Below are 12,700 nucleotides of genomic sequence, written 5' to 3'. Positions count from 1 at the left end.
TGGAGAGGATCTGAGCAAAGTAAAAGTTTGAAGGCTGCTGTCTGTTCATTTTTAAGAACCTCTAAAAGAATAAGAGTAGTTCCTGAGATTTAGAAAACAGGACAACTGTGCAACTATGAAACATCTATGATTTTATAACAAATTTATGCTTTTAACAACATTCTGAATATTAACAAGATTTTTTTAGGCTCTGTCATGACAAATTCTAATAGCTCTATAAAAACTGTTTAAATGAAGGACAACAGCATCTGATTAATTTCTTTTTGAAACAAGAAAAGCTGTTTTATTTTTGCCTAATAGATGTTACTGTTTACTATGTAGAGCATGAATTCACACCTATAACTTAAATTACAGCAAGTAATTCTGACTTAAATTGCTATGGCAACACCCTTTTTCTGGAGTTTAGTGAACCCACAGGCTGTAAATGTGAGTGTGTAGTGAGTGGAGCATCTGGCTTCTTCCCCGGGTTTCTTCCTCATGCTTTAGTGTATTTCCTACTTTAACACATCTGAGTCAGCACGTGAATGGGGATTTGCTAATTACCCGATAAATAAAAGTGTACAGAACACAGGGTTCCTGGTTCTGATGCTGAATGGGTTACAGTCTGGGCTGAAATCTGCTCCATCGTTACATTTCTGATTATAATCAAGATGCCCTCATTAAACTCCCCACAAACTGACTCTCAGCTCTTGATCAGAGACTATACTTTTGCCCATATGGTATATTTACACTACAGTGGAGCAAGGTGAGGTTTGCACCACCTGTCAGTCATCTATGTACACAAGCAGCATTTGTGCATGGAAGTAAAAAGTGAGTTTCATTGGACGACAGCCAGTCAGCACTGCATGGAGCATTTTATCATGTCGTGTAGAGCCACAGACTGAAATCAGTGTTGTAACATGATTGAGGATCTGGTTATTATCGCTGTGTGGGGGTTTTCTGTACTTACCAATACGGAGGTGTATAAAAATAAATGAAGCACTGAAGAAGGTGTCTGAAAAGGTTTGTGCTTTCGGTCTGATAAATTTGCTTTACTTTTTTTGACATATCTCCCAAAATGGCCCAACAGGAGGCGAAACGAGTTTCACTTTGCTGCAACGTAAATGTGCAATTAGGGAAATGTATAAGGACAGCTTAGAATAATTACTGATAAGTAAAATATATATATAAAAAATACAAAGAATAGCCAAATAGTAAATGAACAAAATACACACGTGAACACACACACACACACACACATTAATGCATACACACACACACACACACATGCACACACACAAAGAGAGGGACTATGCAGAGAGGCCACTGATCCTCTTGTTAAATCCCTCCCCCAAGATGCTCTAACGTTAAGGCACCTCCCCCATCCAGCCTGTCTTTTGTGTTTTAGAATGATCTGTGTCTGTATATATTTGTGTGTGTATGTGTATGTGTGTGTGTGTGTGTGTGTCAGAGAAGTGAAGAGAAAGACTGTGAAAGACTGTATGTTTGTGTGTCTATGTGAACCCACAAACGGCTGTCACCATAAAATTCTCTCGTCCCATTAATCCTTTGCTTTGTATCAAACCTCATTCATCACAACCCCCTCCATGTGTTCACTTTCTTAGTAGAAATTCTGCCTTTGTGTAGAAGCTGCATCTATACACCAGGGACAAAGCACTTAGCCCCTACAAATTCCACCTGCCATAACACACACACACACACACAGCCTGTATCGCTATAACTGACATTATTATTCAGTCTTTCATTGTCCATGGTACATGAATGAGGCATCTACATTAAAATATTTCAGAAGAGTGATAAATGATAATAGAGTGGATTTTATCAACAGGAGGAATCTCTCACTTACTTTTGCCCTTTCAGCCAAATTGCTTTTAAGAAAACAATGGTTTATATGGTTTGTTTCATTTTGCTTGTTTGGCTTGGAAAGAAGATTGAATGACCGGTTTCATGTGATGCTAACTCAGCATTAGAAGGTCCAAGTACGCTAGTGTCAAAATTATATGAAAATCTTATTAAACTGAAATGTCAAATCAATAAAATCAAATATGAATGATAAACTATTATTTATAATATTATTGTTGTTATTATATTCTTTTTTACATTCTTCATCTTCTTGTTGTTAATAATGAATACGAATACATTAGGTCTAGCTACCTGTACTAGCCGTGATGGTTAGCCTACATTCTATCTGGGGAGTTATCATCTCTGGTCCTGGAGGGCCAGAGTGCATCACAATTTTGATCTCCCATTTTAGCACACTGAAACCGCACAAGTGTTTTTGAGCAGGTGATGCTGGTGACCACTACTGTACTCTAGGCAACGAACACCCGTGCAACACTGTAACAATACAATGTCATTCAGTGACATTCTGTCACACAATGCTGAATTTCCTTCTGTAGAACACACACAATTCCAGGAATGCCTTTGTGACATCATTCCATTACTGAAAAGGGGTAACAAATAATACAAAGTGCTGCTAATGGGGAGTTGAGCTAACGAGTGTGATTGCAGGTTAGGTGAGCCAGACACGAGACAAGATGGCACTGGGTGTGACAGGATGTGACTGCCAAGACACATACCAATCTCTTTTTTGCCATGCAGCACTGTAATTAGCTTTAAATATAGCTTAATGCATTTATTCCCCTTTGTATTCTAGTATTTTGGATTTACAAACAATTAAGTAAACAAAAGCACAATAAAAAAAACAAAAAATAAAGAAAGAAAATGTTGAAACTGGAATTGAAATTGACAGATTGATAGATCAGTATTGAACCATTTTCTGCTGTTCTGCAACACTGCCCACCAAATGGGAAATACACAAACTGATTGCTATCACTTCTGTTAGATTAAAGCACTTAAGCTTGCTGTAAGTGGTAGTGCTACTTATTTATTTATCACGCTTGCTAAATTGTTTTTGCATCTTTATAGCTATTGCTAAAATAGTTGTTGTGAGAATAAATGTCTCTGTGACTGTCCTGGGCTAGACGATCAGGACACTTCTATACATGGAGGCATTTCTGCCTGCCTATCACATGATTTTGTAAATGCATGCAGTAGAACAAGTGTTCAACATGCATGTCTTTGTAGGGAAGAGAATTAGAGAAAGGTGTGGATGAAGGGGGTGGGACTAAAGGGAGGGTGTGGCCTTCATAGCCTGTCAAATGCATACTTCTTACTGGCAGTCTTTCTGGTACCCTAAATGACCTAAATGAGCTTGACACCTTCTTAAGTAAATTCCTCATCCTCAGTGACTTCAACCCTCCATCATTGCAACATTCTAGACCTGATTTTCATCCAGACCATCACAACACTGGACATTGCTGTCAGCTCTCTTCACCTCTCAGACCATCAGTTTCTATCCTCCTCTCTCTACCTTCCCTACCATTTTTATCCACACCTCCCCCACGTTCTTCCTCTTTCTGTTGCAATCTGTGCTCCATCACTCTGTCCTTGCTTGCTTCTACTACACTGACTACACCTCCTCACCCTCACCCTCCTCACCCTGCTCACCCTTACTCTCTTCTCTCTCCCTGACTTCAGTTACTAATACTTTGCTTTCTACACTCAATACACGTCAATTAATCTTTTGTGCCCTCTCGCCTCCAGACCTGCAAGATCTGCCCCACATGCCCCCTGGATAATGGAAGCAGGGAAGCACTATGTGGCCCGAGCTAAGAACTGCAGAGAGGCAGTGTGGAAAACTCACAGAGATTCAGACCTCAGCTCATACCAGTCTCTCCTTTCCAAGTTTGGCAAGTGTAGAAGTAACATCTGCAAAGTCATCCTACTAGAGGAACATCTCAATCATCAGAATGTGAATCAGAATCATCAGAATTTTTTCTTCTCTCCTTAACCCTCCTCTTACTCCTGAGGATTTCATCACCTTCTTTGAGGAAAAGGTTAGAACAATCCACCAGTCCTTTTCCTATGTTCCCACTGTTCCCTCTAGTGTTTATACCCATTCATACCACTCTCTGGTTTCTTTTTCTCCTTTCCTCAGACAAAATTCTTCTACCCCTGACTTCCAACAATCCAACTACATACCCCACATGCTCCACATCCAATCTATGTAAATTTCCTACCGGTGTCCCCCATGGCTCAGTGCTAGGCCCTTTTCTCTTTGTATACTTGTTCTCTTGATGATATATCTTCTGAAGGGTTCTCCTACCACTGATGACACATAAATAATTTATTCCATTCCACCTTCTGATATTCAAGTTTCCAGACATCTCAACATGCATGACTGATATTGCATGAAGCATGACAGACCACTACTTGATCATCAACGTCAATAGACTTCTTAAAACCTTCAGTATGGCTTGGCTGGAAGACAAGCTTCAAGAATATTCTCTGTCCTTGCTCCCAGATGGTGGACTGAACTCCCAGTGGCTGTAGAATCCCTTGCAGTGTTCTAACGTAGACTGAAGGCTTATCTATTTGTGGAATATTTAAAAGACCGTTCATCCTGAAATTTCATCCTACTGTTGAGTAACTGAATCTCTAGCACTTATGGTTTGGTATTGTTTGTTATTGCACTTATCATTGTCTGATATAGGGCTTATATGTACTTTGCACATAATCTGGGTTCTCTATTCTATTATTCTTTTTATAATCTTTTCTTCATTGACATGCATTTGTGAGGTCTTTTTTGTGCGATTTATTATTTCTTTGCATTAATTAATGCACAAAATGAAAACAGAATCATTGATTTTGATAAAGCTATTGATTGCTATAGATTATCTACTTATTTTCAAAACATTAAAGATTTTTGGCTTTGGTCCAACATTTGTTGATAACATCTAGATTTTGAATGAGTAGTAATGCATCGTTGAATCTTCAACATGGTTCATCACAATTTAAATATCTCTTTCTTTTGTCAAAACAGCTTTCAGCCTCACATCTTGGATCTACAGAAGGTATATATCTGTTGAACATATTTTGCTAAGCAAGTTGGCAGATGGCATTTAGCACTATTTGAGTGAAAGCTGAAATCAAATAGTTTGATATCACAATATGTAAAGTACAGGATAAAAACAGACATTAATTTTTAATTAATTCTTCTCAACATCCAAAGAAAATATAATTCATGCTTATAACATGAGATTTCTGTATCTTGCAGATATAGAAAAGCAGAAGCTCCTGGTTGACATGTTTGTCATATGTAAAAACAAATTGGATAAAGACAATTCACATTTATCAGTGGGCTTGGAGGTAAGAACTATTGCAAAGTGTGAGGAACTGGAAAAAGTGTAGTTTTCCACATGGGGTAAAAACATTACCCATGATACCTCGATACCATGAAACATGTTTCTTGGATAAAAGTCTGGGCGTTCAATTGACGAAGTTGGTGGAGTTTACTGTATTGAATTGGGTTATTGATGCCCTTGAATTCCAAGTGAGAATACGAAGACATCCTCTAGCTGGCTGTTCTACGCCAGGCTGAAGCATGTCTTAAGAGAGTGAGGGCATGTATGAGACTAGGCACGAGATAAACTATTAATTGTAGCTAACCCTAATAATTTAATAACTGAATTATAATATTTTAAAGATTAAATGAATGCAACCAAATTGAAAAAAGTATCAAAACCAGGTACAAATATGAGAGAGAAACCACATCCCACAAACGTCCCCTGCTGAAGCATCTCTCAACTGAGATGCCAGCAAAACCCTGAATACAAAAAAAAATTTTGTGACCACTGAGTCAGAGTAAACCAAACTTGCATACATTGGTCGCCAGTAGAGCCAGAAGGAAGCTAAAATCAATTATGAGAAGTCTGAGGTCAATAAAATGATTTAAGTGGTAAAATTGTGAATGAATTGTGGAAACAGCCAATAACATAATAATGACAGTAGAGTCTGAGGTAACATCAGAGTAACATCAGTTAAAAGAGGTCGATGACTTAAGTGGTAAACCTACAACCGAACTGTGCAAATAGCCACATATTAACATTATATATGGCTTAGACCATAACATGCTAATAGTGATACAGCTAACAAACAAACAATTAATATAATATATGCATGTGTGCATTATAGTGGGGAGTCACTGTACTCACTAACATTGGAAGTTGAAAAAAAAAAAGAACACATATGATTCAGGCATTAGTGTGAGCTTTACCAACCTGTCAGCTAACATGCACACGGGGCCAGCTAACAATTATTATTTCCACACCAAGTGATACAACACTTGTTTTTGACAAACTCAACTGCAAAAGCTGGGTCCTCAGATTCAGTGCATGGTAGAGTCAGTCTGTAAACAGCAGGGTAGATGATGCCAAACCTATGCCTGGGCAACTGTACAGCTAGCACCTCACATTTCTGAAGCTTCCCCTCCTCTTAGCCACAGCTGTTGTGTAGTCTGCATATATCTAGACTTTACTATCCTTACAGAGGAAAGATGTTTCTCCAGATCTCTTCGGTATGTCATTGAGGATCTGAGAAAAACAAAGGGCCACTGAGACTCTCTATCTCACGGTGAGCTCCACAAGGTGAAATCGACCTGCTCTAGTAGCGGCTCCATCACACCCTGCTGCTCCTGAAGCATCTGGGCCACAAACTCTGTTGGCTGTGAGCTCTCCAGTCCCTCTGGTATTCACAAATGATGAATGTTGTGCTACCACGTTCTGTTTTCCAGGTCTACTCATCTCTTATCTAGCTTTGCCACCGCAGTTGTCAGTGAGGCAACATTAGCCTCTAGTTTGCGAATGTGAGTCCATATGTAATTCTACTACACGAATGTAGTTCATACTACATGACTTTAACCAGGGCTCTCAAGTTTTGGATTCATGTCAGAGTGTGAGAGTTGTTGACGGGGGGTGGCGAACGTTAATTGTTGAGCGGGGGGGGCGGGGGGCGAATGTGAGTTGTTGAGCGGGGGGGGGGCTGGGTGGCGAACGTAAGTTGTTGAGGGGGGGGGGTTGTATATCGCGATATCGCGACCGCCAGTGGAGGGCAACAAAGATATGGATCGGATGTAAATAAACTAGATTTATTTTTTCTCGCCGTGTGAAATTGGAAGTGTGGCGTGTGAGCGTGTGAAGACGGTCAAATGCGTGTGTCACACGCTCAATGCGTGAGACTTGAGAGCCCTGACTTTAACCAATTTTCTGCTTGCTGACAGATTTTGGTCTCCAGGAAGAGTTCCAGAATGGAAGCAAATTGGTGTCTGCTTGGGGCTCTAAACCAGCTCTTGATGGCTATGTGTGAAATGTTCAGACGCTAGTTAAGAATACTAGTACTTAGTACTATTGAGAGTCCCTGAAAATATCTAGTTTATCTGGACATGTTGGTGAGTCCAAATATCTCTCTATATCTTTGTATATGGTATCGAGTCATTCTCTGTGTAATTTGTTTACACTACAGTTAGATAAGACATGTAGAGTGCACACCACAACGGTTTCAAGAGTCCCGATTACGATAGTGAGTTGTGTAGCTAGCTGCACAACCATCTGACGACTTTGAAAGTCGTGTGACTAAATATAACATGGATAGGGAGAGGGGCCCCGAATTACCAGGACGTACAAGAAGTGCATCTGTGGTTTAAAATCCTTCATCAGATCACACCATTAATCTGTATGATGTCGAATGTTTGTTAGTGAAACTCAGCTAACCTTATAACTTAGCTAACCTAGATGCTAGCTAGCTACCTCAAGTTAATATAGCAACCCAGCTATATGTATCGCGTGGGATTTAAAATGTTATTGAGTGTGAATGTTCATCGTGTTAGCGTACTAGTGGAATGAATTAATTATCTAAATATTTAACTAATTTATAATATGTTGCCAAGTATATTGTAATGAAAGACAAAAGCACAGCCAATTTTTGGAGCTTTAAGTAGCTTAGTTGGTTGTACTGAAGTATATAAAAGACGCTTAAGAGCCGTTATGTGGATAATGTAATCTTTCGCCTGGCTGCAATAAGACGAAGACGAAGACACTTTACACGCGTGGATGTACCATTTATTTTCATAGTTTAGCATTCCAGTTCCAATACAAATACTACATGCGCATTGAGGTTATTCTATATACTCTGGTTTCTGATCTGAGATTAGTATAGAGAGAGACTATATATATATATATATATATATATATATATATATATATAAACTCGGGGGAACACGGCTTACGTCATTGGCTTCCATTCCAACAGCAACCCCCTCAATATATTCCATCTTTTGAAGCCTTTTTATGGATTAGGTTACAGATACATTTTTAAATAAGTCATATGTAATGGAATACTTTTTGGAAAGTAACCCTCCCAACCTTGCTCAAATGCTAGAGTAATACCAGCTCAATACATCAGTGTAATGTTAGCTCAGGGCTGATTCCAGCTTGGCTTGATGCTGTGCTGGCTTCATTCTAATGTGAACACAAGGCAACACTTTTTATCTGCAGAAAAATATCTAGTGTAGACGCACTGGGATTCTTGCAGTGTGAGTTGTTGGATGGAACAGAGTGAGCATAGACTACATCTCCTAATGTCTACACTGATAGATGTGATGGTGTTAATGAGAATGTGTGAGTGTGTGTGTGTGTGTGTGTGTGTGTGTGTGTGTGTGTGTGTGTGTGTGTGTGTGTGCGCACGCGCGGGCGTGTGTAGGGGGTGTCCCTGTCTCACCGTGCCAATGCTAATACCTTCTCTATGCACGAGTGCATAATACATTAACCTCCATCTTAATGGCTGTCCCTTTCTTTGTTTCTGTCTCTCTGTCTTTCCCTCTTTCTCTCTGACAGCTGAACACAATGTCAGTACTCTCCTCCTCTCTGCTTTCTTACTCACTCATCTAGTTTCCAGGTCTTCCTGTTTTACAGTTCTCTCCTTTCACCACTGCTCTCAAAGACCGTGCCTCATCCTTCATACTGCTACCACACTATTAGACTGCTTCGATCAGTGCACAGCTGAAAACACAAATCTTCATCTCTCACACACACAGACATACATGTGCACATGGAAGCTGGGACCATACAGAAAGGGGGGGGGGGGGGGGGGGGGGGGGGGTTCGACATGAAGACAGCCATGTTTGCCAACGGTTCCAGCTGTGAAGACAGAACATCATCATTGCAAAACAACAGACACACCCTCATCTTCCGAGAGTGCGTTCCACCGTTCTGCAAAAGCAGGTTTAATCTTTAGGTCAATCCACCTTCATGGACTGCATGGCTATCACACATTCACTTCATTCCTTTAGTCTGTAAGGAGCATTAATAATAATCACATTATGTTTTGCGCACAAGTGTCAGCACGTGCTCACACACACACACACACACACACACACACACACACACACACACACACACACACACAGCAAGCGAACATCTCTGCACATGCTGCTGCAGTAAAAGCCGTCGGTTTTTCATCAGAGCAAGAAAGCCGCCATCCTTTAGCTTTCACTCACACACACACACACACACACACACACACAGAGGCACGCAGACAAGCAAGCCAGGGATAGTTAAAGGAAGGCATGTGTGCGCACGTGTGTGTGTGTGTGTGTGTGTGTGTGTGTGTGTGTGTGTGCAGGGTGGAAATGTAACGTGTAACCTTGCTGCTGCAGCAGAGGTTCAACACAGAATGCTGCCATCTTAGAGACTCACATATACACACACACACACACACACATGCATGCAAACACACACATACACACACACACACACATGCATGCAAACACACACGTACCCCTCTGCCATCTTAGAGACACACACACACACACATATACGCACACACTCCTATCATCTTAAACAGGTGATTCAACTCACACACATTATATACACACAGTCATATAGATTATGACCATCACAGAAGAAATATAAGACTGTCCCACTCCTATTTGTGTATATAAGTTCTTTCAGTTTGTGTTTGTGTGTGTGTGTGTGTGTGTGTGTGTGTGTGTGTGTGTGTGTGTGTGTGTGTGTGTGTGTGTGTGTGTGTACCTTCTTCTTTTGGTCACGGCACTGTTTTCTAGCCCTCCGTTTTTGATCTTTCTCGTCTTCTCCAGCATTAATGTCCAAGTCTTTATTCTTCTTCAGCTGAGAAGCTGCGTGAGCCATGATTTAGTATCCGTTAGGTCCCCACGGCAACCACGCACACTCTCACACCCCGCCACAAAAATCCCCACTTCAGGAAAAAAGAGAAGAAATCCCCCTTTCAAAGAGAAGCCGTCATTCCAGAGAGAGAGAGACGAGGCAGTAAAGGTCCAGACTGAGGAGCAGAGAGAATGAACACATGGACTATCCCTTCTTCTTTTATTCTTTTTCTCTTGTGTGATGATCGGGAGAGTGTATCCAGATAGGAGGGAGGAGGAGAGGAGGACAGGAGGAGGAGAGGAGGAGAGGGATGGTGACACCAGTATCACCAGGCATGAGTGAAGGAGTGAGAGAAAGACCGGAGGAGGGGAGCTGGGGTGGTTACTACGGAAACCACCATTCTCTCCTCGGCCGTCCCTTCATGGTCCTACCTGAGTGCTGTGTGGTGCATTCATGCGTGGGTGTGTGAGCGGAGGCTGTACGCGTGTGTGTGTGTGTGTGTGTGTGTGTGTGTGTGTGTGTGTGTGCGCGTGTGTGTGTGTGATTAAAGATGAATGGTAGCGAGATCAAAAGAGAGGGAGAGATGGAGAAGGATCTGTCTGTGTGTATATCTGTGTGTGTGTGTGTGCGTGTGTGTGTGTTTGTGACACACCAGCTGGGGTGTTTAAGGGTGAAAGTAAGACAAAGACACTGACATTGTACAGATTATTGTACACACACATACACACATGCATGCCCACACACATAAGAGACACTGTAACCCCATTATGTTCACAGAGGAGAGAGAGAGAGAGAGAGAGAGAGAGAGAGAGAGAGAGAGAGAGAGAGAGGGGGCAGTGATGTATCAGTCCGAGGTGCTGCTCTGTACTCTCTCACAGGGTTCGATACTGCTCTGCAGAGCAAGAGGCTCCATTAACATTCAGAGGAGACATTTTAGGAGACACAAGAAATCTTTCCATCTGATACATCAAAAGCCCACAACAATCATCCCTCTCTTCCTCCCTCCTTCCCTCCCTCCCTCCATCACTCCTCTCTCATGCACACACACCCAGGCGTCACTGAATCAGTGTGAGGAACGGTGGTAGCCATATTGGTGTCTTCAGTGTGTCTGCCACCTGAAAACAGCCTGCATGGTGCAGGGTCCTTAGAAACCTGCCAGAGCTGCCTCTGTTGATGCCTGACTAAAAGTGCACAGCACTAAGTGAGAGAGGGAAAGAGATGAGGAGAATACATAATCCATTTTATAATGGAGGATATGCAGTGTTCGTATTGTCTCTTGTCTGTTAATCATAGGACATACACATGCAGGACTGAAGGAAATAGATTTCAACATCCCATCAGTGCAGCCAAGAGTGTCAAATTATGCCACAATGAATTGTGTTGCTAAGCAACAGCCAATGATAGAGTCAGGGGAGGGGCTGATGTTCAGAGATCATTGAGAAGGCACAGTATGGGGAGAAAAGGTGAGAGAGGAGAACGCCTGTGTGAAGAAGAGACTCGTATATGAACCAGTCATCACGATCATTAGTACGGCCTACACCATGTGGACTTAAGCCACACCAGCCAGAGCATCATTACCCAAAACCCTTCACTTCAATATCTACCTAAACCTGTGTGTGTGTGTGTGTGTGTGTGTGTGTGTGTGTGTGTGTGTGTGTGTGTGCGCGTGTACTGTTCCTGAGACTCCTGAGACACACACACCTCTGCGTGCTGAAACACCCATCATCCGTGGATCTACTGGAGCTCAGAGGCAGAATTTGTGCTTAGAGTGCCAAGGTCAGAAGAGCTGAGCACAGCACTGCCAAGTCTAGACCTATTAAACGATTCCTGAACGGCTGATTCAGAGACAACGGCGTGGATCCAGAAAACAGACCAAACAGGTAAGCGTGAGGACGTGTTATCGGCTTAACAAAAGCCAAAACTCTGAGTTCGGTTTCTCTCACTGGAGGAACATTGAGCCTCAGCAATATCCATCTTACAAACAGAAACACCCGCTGTGCATGACACCGGCTAACACTCACTCTCATTCAGGATTTAAAAGAGCGTGATTCTGATCAATCATCCATATGAACCAGTGGGGTTTGGCTTCCTAAACCACTGGATACTGGATAATAATGTCCACCCACACAGAAGCTAAGGGAAGGTGAGGAACACTTATGTCAGTTCCTTTAATTCAGCTGGAGTGGCAGGAAAGACTCAGGAAGAAGGGTGTTTGTCAGGTAGATGAATAAAAGGTACTGTGCAGCCTTGGCTTGGTATCTGATATTTGGTAAGTTTGTTGATGTTTTTCTGAACTGAGAATCAACTGTTCTTGCGGACTAACGCGAGTGCTTTCTCTCTCTCTCTCTCTCTCTCTCTCTCTTTTTTTTTATGGTGTTCCTGAGGGACACCAACAACACTTGAGGAATTATATACTTTCTGCAATCAAATCAACCAAACCACTCACCAAAGAGACACGCTCTTAACTGCAGACTCTCTTGGGTTTCTGCCAGTGTTCATGATTTCACGACACAGACCCACGTCCATCCATCAACCCCTCCATCACCATGGAGACAGTCCCACCTACCACACCCTAGGGAGGCTACATCTGACCCCAATGCCGTTGACCGCGTGACCCCATCACAACAGCAGGTCTTGGTCTCTAAACAGACGTGTATGCACACTGTGTCTAGACCTGA

The 12,700-nt window shown here is 42.0% G+C and overlaps 1 protein-coding gene across 9 annotated transcripts in view; it reads right to left on the bottom strand.

Annotated features, from left to right (window-relative positions):
• The window catches only part of ank3a (ankyrin 3a), a 103,924-nt gene extending 93,431 nt beyond the window's left edge, over positions 1 to 10,493 (bottom strand). For 3 of the 9 annotated variants that reach the window (XM_076978625.1, XM_076978626.1, XM_076978630.1), the window contains exon 1: positions 9,930 to 10,436. In XM_076978625.1, coding sequence (XP_076834740.1) covers positions 9,930 to 10,046 — 117 coding nt within the window. In that variant the 5' untranslated portion in view covers positions 10,047 to 10,436. Of the gene's footprint in view, positions 1 to 9,929 lie in introns of all 9 variants that reach the window. The other 6 variants (XM_076978627.1, XM_076978628.1, XM_076978629.1 and 3 more) reach the window with 4 other exon arrangements.
• Positions 10,494 to 12,700: the final 2,207 nt, after the last annotated feature.

The sequence above is a fragment of the Brachyhypopomus gauderio genome, chromosome 17 (assembly GCF_052324685.1).
Source record: "Brachyhypopomus gauderio isolate BG-103 chromosome 17, BGAUD_0.2, whole genome shotgun sequence".
In the NCBI taxonomy this organism is placed as follows: Eukaryota; Metazoa; Chordata; class Actinopteri; order Gymnotiformes; family Hypopomidae; genus Brachyhypopomus; species Brachyhypopomus gauderio.
Note: the sequence above shows the minus strand (reverse complement) of the source record. Positions and strands in the feature narration are given on the sequence as shown.